Here is a 16104-nt window from a genome sequence, read left to right on the forward strand (position 1 = left end):
AATCTACCAGTTACTCCAGTTGAGAAAGATGAGGCTTTCTGCTTCTGTGAAGATTTGCAGCCTCAGAAACCCTATAAAGGGTCACTGTGAGTCACAACTGACTCAGTGACACACAATAACAACAACAATAAAGGCAAGGCAAGTAAATGCCTGTAGGCTCAGAGTCCATATGCCCACTGTCTTTGGCTGAGCTCTCCCAAAAGAGACAAGGACTTAAAAGATAAGTGGTTTATTTTTATTTAGAAGGTATCCCTGGAAACACTAGTCTCCTGCTGGTGGGAAGGTAAGAAAGGGAAGGGAAGGAAGATGCTAAGGATTGAATTGTTTCCTCCAGAAATGTGTGTTGTAAATCCGAACCTCTTTGCCTGTGGTAATAATCCCACTTGGGGATTGGCTTCTTTGCTATGTTAACGAGGCAGGATTAGTGGAGAGGTGTCCTGAGTTTACACCAGAGCTCCCCAGCCCACTCACCCAGCGACACACACACACACACACACACACACACACAGAGTAGACAGACACAGGCCGGCCCGCCAATCTCCCTCCTTGCTGGTGGCGTAGGTCCCCATGAGTCTACTGTATCTTTCTCTTAGTTAAGACAGTTTTGTATCATTTTGCTAAAAATTACTGGCTTAATCTGTGTAAAGAAACTTGTCTTTATATTGTTTCTTTCTTGTCTGTTTTTGTGGTCCTACAAACATGTTGATGCTAAAGAATCCTGAAACGAAGTCACTAGTTGGCATTTTGTGTGCGAGGTGGTCAGGCAGGAGTGCCTCCAGGCACCTGTCATGTGTGTCCATCTGTCCGTCTACTGTCCTGTAGTGCTGTGCTGTGTGGTCCATTGGAGAGAGATGTTCCCCCAGCGCTCTGTTGGGTGTGTGTATGTGTGTGTGTTGTTGGCAGGGGTCTCGTGGCCCTGCCACATGCTTCCCCACAGGGCACCCTCCCACACCTGCCCGGACAGAGATGCTTTTGGCACAGCAGTTTGGGATTTCTCGCCACTTGGAAGGTGCCGGCTGCCACAGAGCAAGATGCCGTCTTTCCCAGCGGAGGACAAGGACACCAACAACACTGGATGTGGCGCGAGTCTGGTGCCCCTCTCCCCCACTGACTAGGAGGGGGCTGTGGGTCATGTCGGGGCCGTGTACGTGATTCAGGGATGTTTTGTTGCCTAAATGCCTTTGAATTTAAATTTGGGGAATTTTCTGAACAGACTGTACATGCAGCCAGTGCAGGTTGAGGTGTGATCTGTGTCCACATTTGTGAGCTCAGAACGAAGGGGTGTGGTTTGGTGTGCCCAGAGAGGTGGCAGGGGCAGAAGGGATTCCATGCGGAGGTGCCAAGACATGAGCTTCAAAGCCAAACTCCACAGATGTGGGTGCGTCACTGACGAGGGACCGTGCTCCAAACCACCTGTGTCTTTTCTGACTGTTCCTTGGGAGGCTGGAGGCCACAAGTGCCAACCTTCCTCCCTCCCTTCCCCGTGGCTGCTAGTGGACATTGTCGGCATAGTTGACCCCATGGTTGCCTTGTTCTGAATGGTCAGAGAGCTGATCATTCCAGAAGTATTGGGGTGGGGGGCTGTTTACAGAGCCAGTGCCTTCATGGAACTGAGACTGTTCCCTCGGGGCCGCAGCGGTCACTCTACATGTCCTCACTCCGGTGTGGTGTGAACAGTTCAGGACCCTCCCCCGCCCACTGTATAACCCATGCACTTGCAGAGCACATAGGTAGAATGTCTTTCCACCATGTACGGGAGTCTGGACAGCACGTGTGTACCACCCCTGTATCCCTGTATTGGTGTACTTTAACAACTGTGTAAATAATAAACTCATATGGCTTCTACATTTAAAAAAAAAAAAAAAACGAGTTTTGGTGATAGAGAACTGAAATGCGAGCTAGCAAGTAGAAATGCCGGAAGAGAGATGACATGAAGACTGTCCAGTAGTTGTTGTTGTTGTGTGCCATCGAGTCGATTCCAACCCATAGCGACCCTGTGTAGGGTTTCCAAGGAGCAGCTGGTGAGCTTGAACCACCGACCTTGCAATTCAAACAACTTTGCAGACTGACACATTTGCCCACAGCGCCACACTAGGAAGCTCAGAAAAATCTTTCTCTACAGTTGGCACCCTAAATTTGGGCTTCTAACCTCCTAAACTGGGAGAAAATAAAATTTCTGTTTATTAAAGCCACTCACGTTTATTTTTATCCTAGCAGCATCAGATAACTCAGACAGAAGTGAAAACGAGGTGCATTACTGAGCTGGTTGCCACTGTGGGGTAACTGGGCTCAATCTGCGACACCATGTGGTATCCACCTCTGAATTGTGCAATCCAAGGGAAAAGGAGCTGGGTTATTAACCAATTCCTGTCCCCTGTAGGTTAAGAGCTGCTCCAAAACCCACTGCTACAGAGTTGGTTCTGACTCAGAGATTTTCTAGTGTTTCTGAGTCTGTAACTTTTGACGGGCGCAGACAACCTCGTCTTTCTCCTGAGAAGCAGGTGGTGGGCTTCCAGTTAGCAGTCCAGTCTTATCGTAACAGTGCCTACAGGGTTTCTTGTTGTTGCTATTGTTAAATGCCATCAAGTCAGTTACAACTCACAGTGACCCTCTATAGGGTTTCCAAGGAGTGGTTGGTGGGTTTGAACTGCCAACTTTACATTTTGCAGTTCAGTAATTATCCTACATTGCCACACCAACACTCCAGAGCTCTTTTAGGGGAGTTATTAGCCAGCACATTAGACCTGCCCAGCATTGGCTGAGCACAAGCAAGCTCCTCAAAGTCAGAGAAAGCCCCCAGACAGAGAGAAATGGTGAGTGCTGAGGATTGAGACTTCAGTAGCATCCCTTCCACCCATGTTTACCACAGTGATATAACTGACTCAGATAATGGAATTACATGTGTAATGCCTCTCTCCTGCCTGAAAATATAATTCCCATAAGGGCAGGGACTGCATCCCCCTATATCCCCAGGGCCTAGCTTGGCAGCTCTTCAGTACATATTTGCTCACTAGATGCCATTTGGAGCCCTGGTGTGCCACCGTAGGATAAGCACTGGACTGGTAATTTTAAGGGAGGTAGGTTCAAACCCACTAGCCTCTCTTGGAAACCCTATATAGGGCTGCTATGAGACAGAACTGACAACACAGCAAACAACAACAACAACAGATGTCATTTGGAGGTTGATGAATTTAGTGGTAAAGTTTCAAGCTCTGTCTGAATGCCATCTCTAGCTTCCTTGTCTTCTTTTTCCTTCTGGAATCTTCTCTTCTCTCCCTACCCCAGAGCCTGCAAGTTGTTTCCAGAAATCCACATTTGTGTTTTGGTGTTCTATTCCTAAAGAATCACAGCCTTGAAACCCCTCTGGCACAGTTTTACTCTACACACATGGGTTCCCCATTAGTCCAAATCAACTCAACGGCACCAATCAAAGTCCCAATATTTAACCCTGCTCCTGGTTGCCTGCAATAAAATGTCCTTTTTCCAGCCTCCCTTGCAGCTAGGAGTGTCCATGTGACTAAGTTCTGACCAATGGGAGTGGGATTGATAGCTGCCACTTTGAGGCACCTTCTCTTTCCTCCTTCCTGCTGGCTGGAGCTGGAACAGACACTCTGGGTCATAAGGTGGAAGTCTTGGACTGTGAGAGGGATGGAGCCATAAGCTAGAAGAGTCACGGGCCCTGAGGATCAGGGATTCCACTTGGATCTCAGGCTGAACCTCTGAACCTCGGGACTTGCTTCACAAGAGAGCACTTGGTTACACATTTGTGTGTTTGTTGTTTTTTTTGTCAATTACCAATGAACAACCTAATCCTAAATGGTACACTGAAGGTGATTGTTGGATTGATTTCTGGGCCAGGGAGGGAATACATGGCTCCCATGCAGTGGAGGCAGAGCTCCCAGGAGAGGAAGTTTCTTCTCACAGGAAGAAGCCCGTGGTTCCTCTCACTGCCTGTTGCTTCTCTGGGCTCACAGAGGACCAGCCTCCCTCAAGGCTTTGAGAAGTTCTGGTTTCTCTCTGAGGAGCCTATTCTCATAAACTCCCTTCTCCTTGGGAATGGCCCAGACATGCCCAAGGCAAATCCAAGGCTGAGAACAGTTGCCAAGCAATTCCTAACTGTGGCATCTTATTTTATTTGTTTGTTTGTCTGAGGGATCCCCTTTTACCACCTTCACTTTTCAAGGACATTAATAAACTCAATTCTCTCTTAGGACTCCCTCTCAAAGCCTAGTGATGAGAAAGGAGCCAAAGAGTAGCCTGAGCATCCACTCTGCCCTGCACTGTGAGAGTGGGTGTAGCAACAAAAGCAGGTAAAATGCAGAGTCCCACAAAGCCGGCACACAAAGATAGGGAGGACAAGGAACAGCCGCTCCAGTTGTAAGACACAGTTAGTTCTAAGACATAGCTTCTAAGAACCAAATACTTCAGAACAAGGTGAGAGTGAGCTGCAAAAGGTGGGGTGTGGGGAGGCTTAGAGAAAGGCCTCGTTCATCTTTGTCCTGAAATCCCCAAAGTTCACAAATGGAGGGGAACCTCTGGACCCTCCCCACCTCCGGGCTCCATTGATTCACTTGTTACTTCCCTGCCCCTCATCTTTGGCTGTCCGGGAATCTGGCTTCAGAACAGAGCCTGGGAAAGGGGAAAAGACACCATCCAGGCAAAGATAACGCCAATGAGTGGGTCATTAGTAACACGCAGCTCTGGGGATAACTTTACGAGAGGGATCTGACGGGTAGAGTGACCTTGGACAAGTCCCATCCGTTCCTCAGGCTCAGTTGGTGAGGGGGCTTTTCTTAGGGGAGTCTGAGAGGAGGAATGGGAGGCCCGGAGAGGCTGGGGTTGCCGCTGGAACCCGGCCAAGCGCACCACCTGTGCTTTATAAGCCGGAGCGGCGTCCGTCCCGAACGCAGTGCGGGACACTTTCCTGGCCCTGGCCAGGCTTAGGGGTGACCGAGTGGCCTGGCCAGGCCAGGGCGGAAGGCGGGAGACCTGGACCGGCCCCTCCCGCGGGCGGGGCGGCCCCACGCCGGCTCCTCCCCCGGCGCCCGCCGCCCGCCGCCCGCCGGGGATTAGTCGCCGCGCGCGGTTCCGCAGGTGGCAGCGATGGCCCAGTTCTGAGCGCCCCGCCATGGCCGGTGTCCCCGGCCCGCTCCGCCTGGTGCTCCTGCTGCTCGGGACGGTGGGCAGGGCCGGCCCCCGCCCCCAGGTGAGCCCCGCGGACCGGGGGACAGTGGGGAGGGAGGTGGCGCTGCGGGCTGCAGGCGCAGTGTCCTGGCAGGGGCCGCCGGGACTTGGGCGAAACTCCGCGACTGCGGGCGAAGGAAACCGAAAAGCTCCAGAGGGAGTAGGGACTAGAGAGTTGGATGCCGGTGGGCTGAGAGGCCGAGGTGGGGTGCTTGGATCGAAGACGACACCCCAATTCTCCCGGCCCCCTCTCAGGCACCAGCTGCCCCGCAGCCGCCTGGCTCTGACTTCAGCGCAGGGTCTTCCTCCTCCCCAAACCACTTTCCCAACTCCTCCTCTTTGGAAACCAGTGCCAGCGACCCTGGCACAACCTGGCTCTCGCTCCCTGCACCCTAGACTCCTTCCGCCGTGCCCCGGGCCTCTTCTCTGCGGCACCTCCCACAGCCACCCCTGTCCGCTTGTCTGAGACCCAGAGAAGGATCTGGGCGGGAGAAAGGGCCCGGTGTAGAGAGAGCTCCTATTCCCTTCCTCTGTCCCCCAGCACCTTTGACTCATAGCCCCAGGGACCCTGCAATGGCAGCTTGTCCTTTCCTGTGACCTCCCAGATGGGACTTGAGTCTATTCACCCCTCCCCCTCCCCCCTATCCCTTGCAGCAAACACGCAGGAGACAGTGCTCCTGCGGAAGCATCCAGCCCTTGTGGAACACCTGGCTGGCCCCTCACTCTTCCTAGTTGAGGACACACGGCAGAGCACATACTAGGGGTGCACAGGTATTCTGGACTCATGTCATGTCATCAGAGAGCAGGTCACAGGTGCACCCCTTCTGTTGACCATCCTTGGGCTCACTGTGTACAGGATCAGCCTGTATCTTGGAAAGGAGCTTTTCTTCCAAAGATGCTGTGAGATGCTTGAGCAGAGACGAGTGCAGGCTTGGGTGTCTTGTCCTCCTTCTATTACTCACCCCAGCTCTCCCTATTACCTGTTGCCATGGAATTCCAACTCATGGCCACCCTACAGGACCGAGTAGAACTGCCCCCATAGGGTTTCCAAGGCTGTAAAGCTTTACAGAAGCAGATGGTCACATCTTTCTCCCACCCAACTGCTGATGGGGTCAAATGGCCAACTTTTGGTTACCAGTCAAGCAGTTACCCACTGTGCCACCAGAGTTTCTTCCCACCTCCTGCAGACCTGAAGAATTAAGATAGTTGGGGATTGGACCTATCTAGGCCTTGAAATTTATCAGAGAGCAGATGGGAGGAGGATGGGGAGGGGGGGTTGTCATTGTCTTGGTCCTGATGAGGGCAGACTCCATTCCTGGCCAAAAATTCAAATGTAGACACAAGTGCCTCACAGCTAAAATAGCAACACGTTTTCAGTTCCACAAATTCTTTTGCAGAGTAATTTTCCCCTTCCCTGTGGCCCAGTCTAGTCACTGCCCCTAGCCCCCGGGAGACACCCTCCCTCCCATGCTGCTCTCCCGCCCTGCCCTCCAGCCTCAGCTTTTCCCTGAAAGCTGGTGTGGTTGGAATCTTTCCAGGGCCAGGACTGCAGAACCATTATCCCATTCTTTCTCACCTTTACTTCTTCCTAACGTTGGGGGATGGAGGGGTAGTGGTGGGGGGATGTGCTTTCTGGTCCCACTGTACCCCAGGCTGAGTGTGCAGATCTGGTTTGGAATAAGAAAAGAGAGGCAAGGGAAGAGAAAGGGTCCTTCAGGTGACCTGCTCCCTTCCTGCTCCCTTTTTCCAAAACTTTTTTTTTTCCCCAGAAGAGTCATGTTCCTTCAACCTGTCCTTTCTTGTGATCCCTCTCATTCCTTAGTCTTGGGCTCAGGGCACAAGCTGAGTGTGTCAGGGTATAACAGAACTTGGGTGGCAGATAAGTTAACGAGGGGACAGGTTCTGGGCAGAAAGGGTGGAGCTTTGGATACTCATGTTGTAGGACACTTGGTTTATCTGGCCATCACAGAGATCTTAGCAGCAAGCACATTGAGGTTAAAACCCCAATCAAACCCACCACCATGAAATCGATTCTGACTCATAACAACCCTGTATGACAGCAGAACTGGGTTTCTCGTTTGAGGTTAGATTGCAGTCTGGTGTCTTGGGTTACACAATGGGCTGCTAACCAAACAGTGAGTGGTTCAACCCAATAGCTCTTCCATGGGTAAAAGAGGAAGCAGTCTGCTTTGGTAAAAATTGTCAGCATCAGAAACCCAATGGAGCAGTTCTACTCTGACCTATAGGATTCTTATGAGTTGAAATCAACATGATAGCTGTGGGTTTGGCTTTGGAGGTGATTATGACAAAATTGACCGGCACACATATAAAACTCGTGACATTGGCATTTTCTCTTATGTTGATGAAGATTGCAGGACTGGAGTTACTCTTTCCACATTGCTGATGGAAGGACAAAACCTCAAGACAAGAGGGTCTATGAGGTGGTCCAGCAATGCAGAAGCAGGAGGAGAAAGGGGTGCAGGGTTAGGGGCTTGACCTAATACCCTCATATTCAGGTGGGCCAGGAGGGACTCAAGTGACCTGAAGCAGCTTCTCTGGAGGTAGAAAGATAGCCTTTGAAGATTGTGACGTAAGCCACTGCACTGGGAAGAGTTACCTCCCACCTCAGCTTTTTACTTCCCCGAGACCAATCTGAAGAAACTGGTCTACTGACTAGACAGGCAAACCTCTGACACTGAAGTTAGAACCAGCTAGAACTGGGTTCAAATATCCATTCTGATGACCTTGATTAGGACACTCTGGCCATCCTGAGCCTGTATTTCCTCATCTGCTGCCTGCTGTGGAGAGGGTTAAGACACTGGCACCCTGAAACCGCAGCTTTAGTTATTTGAGGGCACTGACCCGTTTGTCTTCAGGAATCTGGAGGTGTTTTCCAGGGCTATAGAAATAGGATGTGGAGCAAACTGTTGGAGGTCTCATGCCTCTGTATGCTAGTGAATGGTGGATGGAGGCCAGGCTGTGCTGTGGTCAGTGTGGACTTTGCTCTGAGCCAGGTTCCCTCCTGGACATGGACCAGGGGTGGGGCTGAAGTAGGGTCAACCAAGAAACCAGTTTCTGCCCCGGAAGGCTTTGCACTGATGGAAAACAGCTGAGGGCCTTCTTTAGCTGCAACCTGCCCTTGGGCAGATGCCTGTATTTGTGTATGTGTATGTGTGAGAGATAGACAGAAAGGGACAGAAAGAGAGAAAACAGGACCTGGGAGAGGGGTGTGAGCTGTATGAGACCCTGCTTCTTTGTGTAGGTGTGCATGACCCTGTGTGTGACAGCCGGTAAGATTGTCATTGTGACTTACTGTTATCAAACAACGTCTCAGCATGTAACTGTATCTGAGAGCATCTATGTGGTTATGACCCCACGTGTGAGATACTGCATCCAGGTCACACTCTCTGAGTGTGAGTGACGTCTTGGTATGTGGATGGGTGCCAGCGTATGTCAGAAAGACGGTGTGCTTGCGACAGCGTCTGTGTGGCTGTTTCTCTGCATGCATGTGTGCGACAGTATGGGTTGAGTGTGACACTGTCGAGCAGTTTGTGTGTGTGTCAGGGGCCAATGTCTCAGCGTGTGAGTATGTGCCTGGCAGTCTGTGTGCTTGTGTGAGTCTCAACATCTTGGAATGTGGTTGATGGCATGTGTGATCATGTGTGTGACTGCCTATGTGAGGGTGTGTGTACAGCCCTTGTGCTCAGATATCTAAAGCCTGAAGAAGAACCGGTGGCTCAGAGACAGGGGTCTGGCAGCCCAAGGGTGCAGGAGTTTGGACTCTGGGAGGTAGCAGAGAGAGAAGAGTTTAAGAGTCCTGGGAGGAAATGCTGTGGAACCTAAAAGCCTGGGCCAAGTTGGGAGAACCCGGAAGTTTGTCTTTGGAACCATCTTGTTTCTTCTGGAAGCCCCTCCCCCAATTTTCAGTGGCTCAGAGAGGTTGAGGTTCTGGTCCTTTCCTGCCACCAAAATGGTTCCTAAAACAACAAAGAATCGAATGCTCTTATTCTGTAGGAGGGATTTCTCCAGCAATTGGCCAATTTTTAGGTAAGGAGTGCCTTCCCAGAGTGTTGGAAAGCCCATTGCCACCTAAAGTTCCCACCTCATCTCCATCTGTCTGCTTTTGCTCTTCCTCCTTCTGGTACAAGATCTGGTCATTCTTGAGAGTTTCCAGTTATCTTATCTTATTGTGAAGTTAACCCATTTTACAGATAAAGAAACTGAAGTTTCTAAAGATAAAGTGTGTCCCATCAGTCATACAAGTAACAGTTGTGTAAAGGAAGCATGCTGGGCCCATCACCCCAATGAATCAAAACCATCTTCTGTTATCTGGATTTTTGGAGTCCTGGTGTGGCACTGTGTGTGGGCTAATGCGCTGGACTGCCAAGTCTGAACCACACAGTCAGCAGTTCAAGCTCACCAGCTGCTCATTGGAAACCCTATACAGAGTTGCTATGGGTCGGAACTGACTTGACAGCATGTAACAGCATCAGTTATTCATTAACAGATAGAGCTGAGATTTAAATCAAGGTCTTGTGACTATCTAGTGCTCGCTTGTGACTTCTGACTATCTAGTGCTCTGTGGTTACGAATCGGGCTGTGAACCTCAAGGTCAGCAGTTCGAAACTACCAGCTGTTCCGTGGGAGTAAGATGAGGCTTTCTGCTCCTGTAAAGATTTACAGCCTCGGAATCCCTGTATAGGGTCGCAATGAGTCGGAACCGACTCCACGGCACATAACAACAACATCTAGTGCTTGCTTCTGAAGACCAAACCACTCCTATCTGGCTTCTTCTTTCCCACCTCTTACTTCATTTCCCAAACTCACCTGAATCTGAGAAACACCCTCTCCTTATTGTTGCCCTAATTCAACCATAGTGTCTACTCGCCTTCCCCCCACCTCATTGAGATCCTATGAAGTCTGCCAGGCACTAATTCAATCTGGCCAAGTCCTGGCCCCTCACAACTCCCATCCCTTGTGTCCACCTCCAGCTCTGCTGCCCTAAGAGGATTGGGGGGCACCTGCCCTTGTATCCTCCCCACCACTCAGCACATGTAGGAGGATGAAATGAGGATGGGTCTTTGCCCTCAGGACAGAACTACTTAGTTTCCCCTGCCGTTGGCTGGGCTACTACTAGTTTTTTTTTGTTTTTTTGTTTTTTTTAAATTCACTAATTGAGAAGAATGACTGGTCCTTTGGCATGAAATCATTTCCACCTCTTGGGACTGTGTTGATGTTTGGAATGAGGGAAGAGTGGGGTTCAGACTCCCCAGGAAGCCAGGTCACCCTTTACCACATTCTCCCGGAAACAGCAAAAATACTGAGAATGGCTGCCACTGACAGCATGCTCTTACATGCCAGGAGCTGTTCTTAATGTTGTTGTTGTTGTTGTTAGGAACCATCGAGTCGGTACCGACTTAGTGACCCTAGGCACAACAGAAGGAAACACTGCCCGGTCCTGTGCCCCCCTTACAGTCAGTCGTTGCTACACTTGGACCCATTGCTGCTGCCACTGTGTCAATCTATCTTGTTGGGGGTCTCCCTCTTTTTCACTGACCCTCCACTCTAACCAAACATGATATCTTTCTCTAGGGACTAGTCTCTCCTGATAATATGTCCGAAGTTTGAGAGGCAAAGTCTGATCATCCTGGCTTCCAAGGAGCTTTGTGACTGTACTTCTTCCAACACAGATTTGTTTTTTCTTTTGACAGTCCCTGGTACTTTCAATATTCTCCTTCAACACCATAACTCAAATGCATCAACTCTTCTCTGATCTTCCTTATTCACTGTCCAACTTTCATATGCATATGAGGTTATTGAAAATAATGTGATTTGGGTCAGCACCTTAGTCCTCAAACTGACATCTCTGCTCTTGAACATTTGAAAGAAGTCTTGTGCAGCAGATTTGCCTAATGCAATATGCCATTTGAATTCTTGACTGCTGCTTCCATGAGTGTTGCTGGTTGATCCAAGCAAAATGAAGTCTTTGACAACTTTAATCATTTCTCCATTTATATGGATGTTCTTTATGGGTCTAATGGTGAGGATTTTTGTTTTCTTTACATTGGGATACAACCCATACTGAAGGCCGTGGTCTTTGATCTTCATCAGTAAGAATTTTAAGTCCTCCTCACTTTCAGCAAGCAAGGTTGTGTCATCTGCATATCTCAGGTTGTTAATGAGTCTTCCTCCAAACCTGAAGCCATGGTTCATTTAATCTTCACAACAATCCTGTGTGTGAGTGTGTGTTGGAGGGGGGTCAGCAGTAGTGACTATTATCCCCATTGTTTGGCTATGCTGAGGTTAGATGAAGGAGCCAGGAACAGGCCTACCCTCCACTGTTTTCCTGGGGCTCCCGGACCAGTTGGTATACGGCAGTCACCAGCTTCACTTACCTAGCCTTGTTCCACCCACATCTGGTCCTTCACTCTGTCCCTGGTTGTTTCTGCTATTCTCTCTCTGGCCCAGAAGTCCTCTTGAACAGCCCACAGCTTCTGTCTACTCATCTAAGCTGTGGTGTCCCCACCTCCCACCACACTCTACCCCACCCCCACCTTTTTGGTCTCCAGAGTCCCCCAGGTCTCTGGAGTCTGCACTGAGTCCCTCCCGACCACTTCCTGAGCACATCTACCCACTGCCTTGTCTGCATGTCACTCATACTGCTAAGTGTTTGAGCCCCACCCTCAGGGCTTTGTTCTTCACCCCACCACCCTCAATACTGGCACTGTGATGGCTCCCATAGACACAGGACAGACAGCAGATGTCTGGGTAGTTTGTGATGAACGTAGGGAATAAGATGAAATCTGTAAACAGTATTTGTCAATCCTGAGCTGGTGCGAGAAGAAGGGCCCCTTAGTTGGGGCCCAAGTCTGAGGCGAGACACAGTCCTGTTTCAGGGAGATCTAGTCTGAGGGGAGACATATCCCTACTCTCAGGGAACCTCTGTCTGTGGGGGAGACACAGCTCTCCCTCAGGGAGCCCCCGTCTGAGGGGAGACACAGCCCTGCCCTCAGGGAACTCTGGTCTGAGGGGAGACACAGCCCTGCCCTCAGGGAGCTCTGGTCTGAGGGGAGAACCCATCCAGTCTTCAGAAAGCCTGAATGTGAGAATGGTTCTCTGATCACTACTCTACTCAACACAGGATAACAGGCTTCTTCTGTCTTAGGTTTTCCCAGGGTATGGGTGGTCAGACTGGCTATCACAGTCTAACCACCTCACCCCCAGCTAGAGACTTCTGGTTCCCCTGGGCTTCCTTGGCCACTTTCTGCCCCAGACATACCTTCAGTTCAGTTCCCAGCAATGACCTTGCTTCCTGCCTGCTCTCCTCTGTAAGAAGCAGATCAAGGGGCATTCTCCCCATCTTATGGTCTTCCCACCAGCAGCAGCTCAGTCAATGGCTGGGAGGAGAAGACAGTTTCCAGGACCAGGAAGGGAGGGAATGGGTGATGGTGACTGAAAAAAAAACAGGCTCTTATGAAAACGATGGTATCCCCTCAGTTGTGACTAAAATTATGACACTGTCTTTATTGTGTTTGATTTTGTTTGTTTGGAATAAATACCCTTAATCTTTACCCTCAAAACAGCTCCATCCTTCAGGGAAGCCCCCATCTGCGGCCTCAGCACACTTACTCCATGGATGTTACTGAGCTGGACACAAGCTTGGCCCCCTCTCTGGGGCTCTCTGTGCAACTAAGAGGGATCACATGAGAAATTCCAGCCAGTGTCTTTAGCGGGAGGGGAGACAAGGGGGTGAGAGGTTGTCTTGTAAGCTACAAATCAGCTTCAACCAGGACAAGATCACCTAGAAACCAGAACATCACAAGTCAAGAGTGCATACTTGAAAAAAAATAAGTAACTTAATTTTCAGCACACGTGTACATTTTTGGGACTTTAAAATTGAAATTGTGTTGTAAATTCCATGTTTTTGTTGAGTGCCCATCAAGTGAGTCATTTCTAGCTCAGAGGACCTCACATGAACAAGTAGACCTGCTCAAGAGAGTTTCCTAGGCTAAAATCTTAACAGCAACAGGTCACCAGGTCTACATCTACCAGGAGCCGTTGGGTGGATTCAAACAGCTAAACTTCCGGTTAAGGACCTAAATTATATACAAGAGGGTACCATGATCGTTGAAGCATCTGCAGTCTCCAAATGAGAAATATTTGCAATCTTTAAAGCTGTTGAAATTAGTCATTAATTTTAAATATCACGGTCCCAAGACATATCTAAAGGGAAATGTGCTCAAATGTCAGAAGGGACCATTCTTATTTGGGTGGATCTGTTTGGCTTTGTGTCCTAAAAATTCTGTTGCCTCACCTGAAAATCAAGGATTGCCTGTCCCATTCTTGAATGGTTGAGAGCGCAAAAACCTCTCAGGCAGACTAACAGGGTGATGGATAAAGAGGAGTCCGTAGCAATAGGGAATCCTTGGGTCCCCAGGAAGTCTCTCTCCTAAGTGAGATGACATAAATGAGCCAGGTATAAGACACACACTGTCATCTCTCTTCCCAATTCACTCAACCACCCCACAGAAAGCATCAATTCAATAGACATTGATTGGTGGCACCGTGGCTCACTGCTCAGCTGCAAACCTAAAGGTTGGTGGTTCAAATCTATAGGACAGTTCTACAGGGTTTGTTGTATAGGGTCACTGTGAGTCAGAATTAACAATGGCAATGGGTTTGGTTTGCTGTGCCACCTGCCTCCTGGAGACTTGAAGATGCAGAAACATCCTGTTGGAACTGCTTTGTGGGAGTGGCTCGCTCTCTCCCGTCTTTCAGAGATCTCTAGTGCCTGACTGGGTTTGGGATTCTGAGGTCCCTGGAGATAAAGAAACCAAGTATGTGGGGGCAGAGGGTAGGAGATGGACTGTCTGGTTCCATGGGACCCCATTTCTGTCTCCCCCTCAGGGTGCCACTGTGTCTCTGTCGGAGACAGTGCAGAAATGGCGGGAATACCGGAAAGATTGCCAGCATTTCCTGACTGAGTCTCCACCCCCAGCCACAGGTGAGTCCAGGTGGGCTCTCCCTTGGGTTTCCCCACCCAGCCAACCCCTGGAGGATCTATGGCTGGGCACCGTTTGTCTCTCTAGGATACCATACCTTTCTGAAAATCTGCCCTCTTCCTATCATGTTCCTGCCCCTGGTGTGCTTTCCTGCCCCCTTTGAAATAGAAAGTTCCTCACAGTTCATCATATATGGAACTACCATCTCCAGAAAACCTTGCCCAAGGAATTTCCATGGTTTTCTGTCTCTTCTGCAATTGCCAATCTGTGGTGGAAGAAGTACAGTGAGAAAGCTCCATGGAAGCCAGGATGCCCAAACTTCGTCTCTCATACTTCAGACATCATCATCAGGAGGGACCAGTCCCTGGAGAAAAATACCATGTTTGGTTAACTGGAAGGTTGGATAAAAAGAGGAAGACCCCAACGAGATGGATTGGCACAGTGGCAGGAGCCATGGGCTCAGGCTGTGCAACAATTGCAAGGTAGGCATGGGACAGGGCATGTTTCGTTCTGTTGTGCGTAGGTCACTATGAGTCGGTGCCAATGGCACCTAACAACAACAATAGCAGTCCATTTGCCCTGTAATCAACTTTGGGGTTGCTGGCTTATTCTAAGACCCAGCTCTAGCTTGAGTCTCCAAAGAGCAGGGACTTGTCCTTTCCATTTTGTGTCCTCCTCAGCACCTTTTAGTCTGTGCAAGAGCTATTGTTATGATGAGCTGCAGGAAGTGGGCCCCCTGACTTACAGTGATCCTTTGCACAACAGAACAAAACACTGCCCAGTCCTGAGGCAGCTACATGATTGATTGCTTATTGACCATGTGACCCATAGGATTTTTAATAGCTAATTTTTGGAAGTAGATCACCATACATTTTGTCCTGGCTAGTCTATCATAGTCTGGAAGTTCAGCATCATGTCAAGATTCAAGCCTCCACTGACACATGGGTGGTGACTGCTCATGGGATCCCTAGGCTGAGAATTGAACTCAGATCTATCTCATGGAAGGCAAGAAATCTATCACTGCCTCTGTGTGACCTGTTGTTAGTAGGTGCCTTCGAGTCAATTCCAACTCATAGTGACCCTATGTACAACAGAATGAAACACTGCCTTGTCCTTTGCTATCCCAACAATCACTGCCTCTGTGTGACCTGTTGTTAGTAGGTGCCTTCGAGTCAATTCCAACTCATAGTGACCCTATGTACAACAGAATGAAACACTGCCTTGTCCTTTGCTATCCCAACAATCACTGCCTCTGTGTGACCTGTTGTTAGTAGGTGCCTTCGAGTCAATTCCAACTCATAGTGACCCTATGTACAACAGAATGAAACACTGCCTTGTCCTTTGCTATCCCAACAATTATTGTTATATTTGAGCCCATTGTTGTTGCCACTGTGTCAATTAATCTCACTGGGGATTTTCCTCTTTTTCTATGAACCTCCACTTTACCAAGCATGATATCCTTCCTCAGGGACTGGTCCCTCCTGAAAACATGTCTGAAGTATGAGGGTTGAAATCTCGCTACCCTCTCTTCTTACAGCATTCTGGTTGTACTTCTTCCAAGACAGATTTGTTTGTTCTTCCAGCAGTCCTTGATGCTTTCAATATTCTCCTTTAACACCATAATTGAAATGCATGAAATTGATTCTTCTTTACTCATTGTCCAGCTTTCTCATAAATATAGGTGATTGAAATTACCATGACTTGGATCGGGCACCTTAGTCCTCAAACTCACATCTTTGCTCTTTAGCACTTCAAAGAGTTTTTTTGCAGCAGATTTGCAATATGTTGCCTGATTTCTTTTCTTTTCTTTTTTTTTTTTAATGTTTTATTGTGAATTATATGGTAGTTTACATGGGGGAACTTTAATTTTACATTCATTCCATCGTATATCATCTCATTGCCATGGTTTCAATCCCCT

At 49.1% G+C, this 16104-nt stretch overlaps 1 protein-coding gene across 1 annotated transcript in view; it reads left to right on the forward strand.

Moving 5' to 3' along the window:
* The first annotated feature begins 5128 nt into the window (after positions 1-5128).
* GLP1R (glucagon-like peptide 1 receptor) overlaps positions 5129-16104 on the forward strand; it is a 59192-nt gene continuing 48216 nt past the window's right edge. The window contains exons 1-2 of the mRNA XM_006860580.1: positions 5129-5206; positions 14092-14188. Of these exons, the coding sequence (XP_006860642.1) occupies positions 5129-5206; positions 14092-14188 (175 nt within the window). The remainder of the gene's footprint in view (positions 5207-14091; positions 14189-16104) is intronic.

Source organism: Chrysochloris asiatica, unplaced genomic scaffold (assembly GCF_000296735.1).
Source record: "Chrysochloris asiatica unplaced genomic scaffold, ChrAsi1.0 scaffold00038, whole genome shotgun sequence".
Classification (NCBI taxonomy): Eukaryota; Metazoa; Chordata; class Mammalia; order Afrosoricida; family Chrysochloridae; genus Chrysochloris; species Chrysochloris asiatica.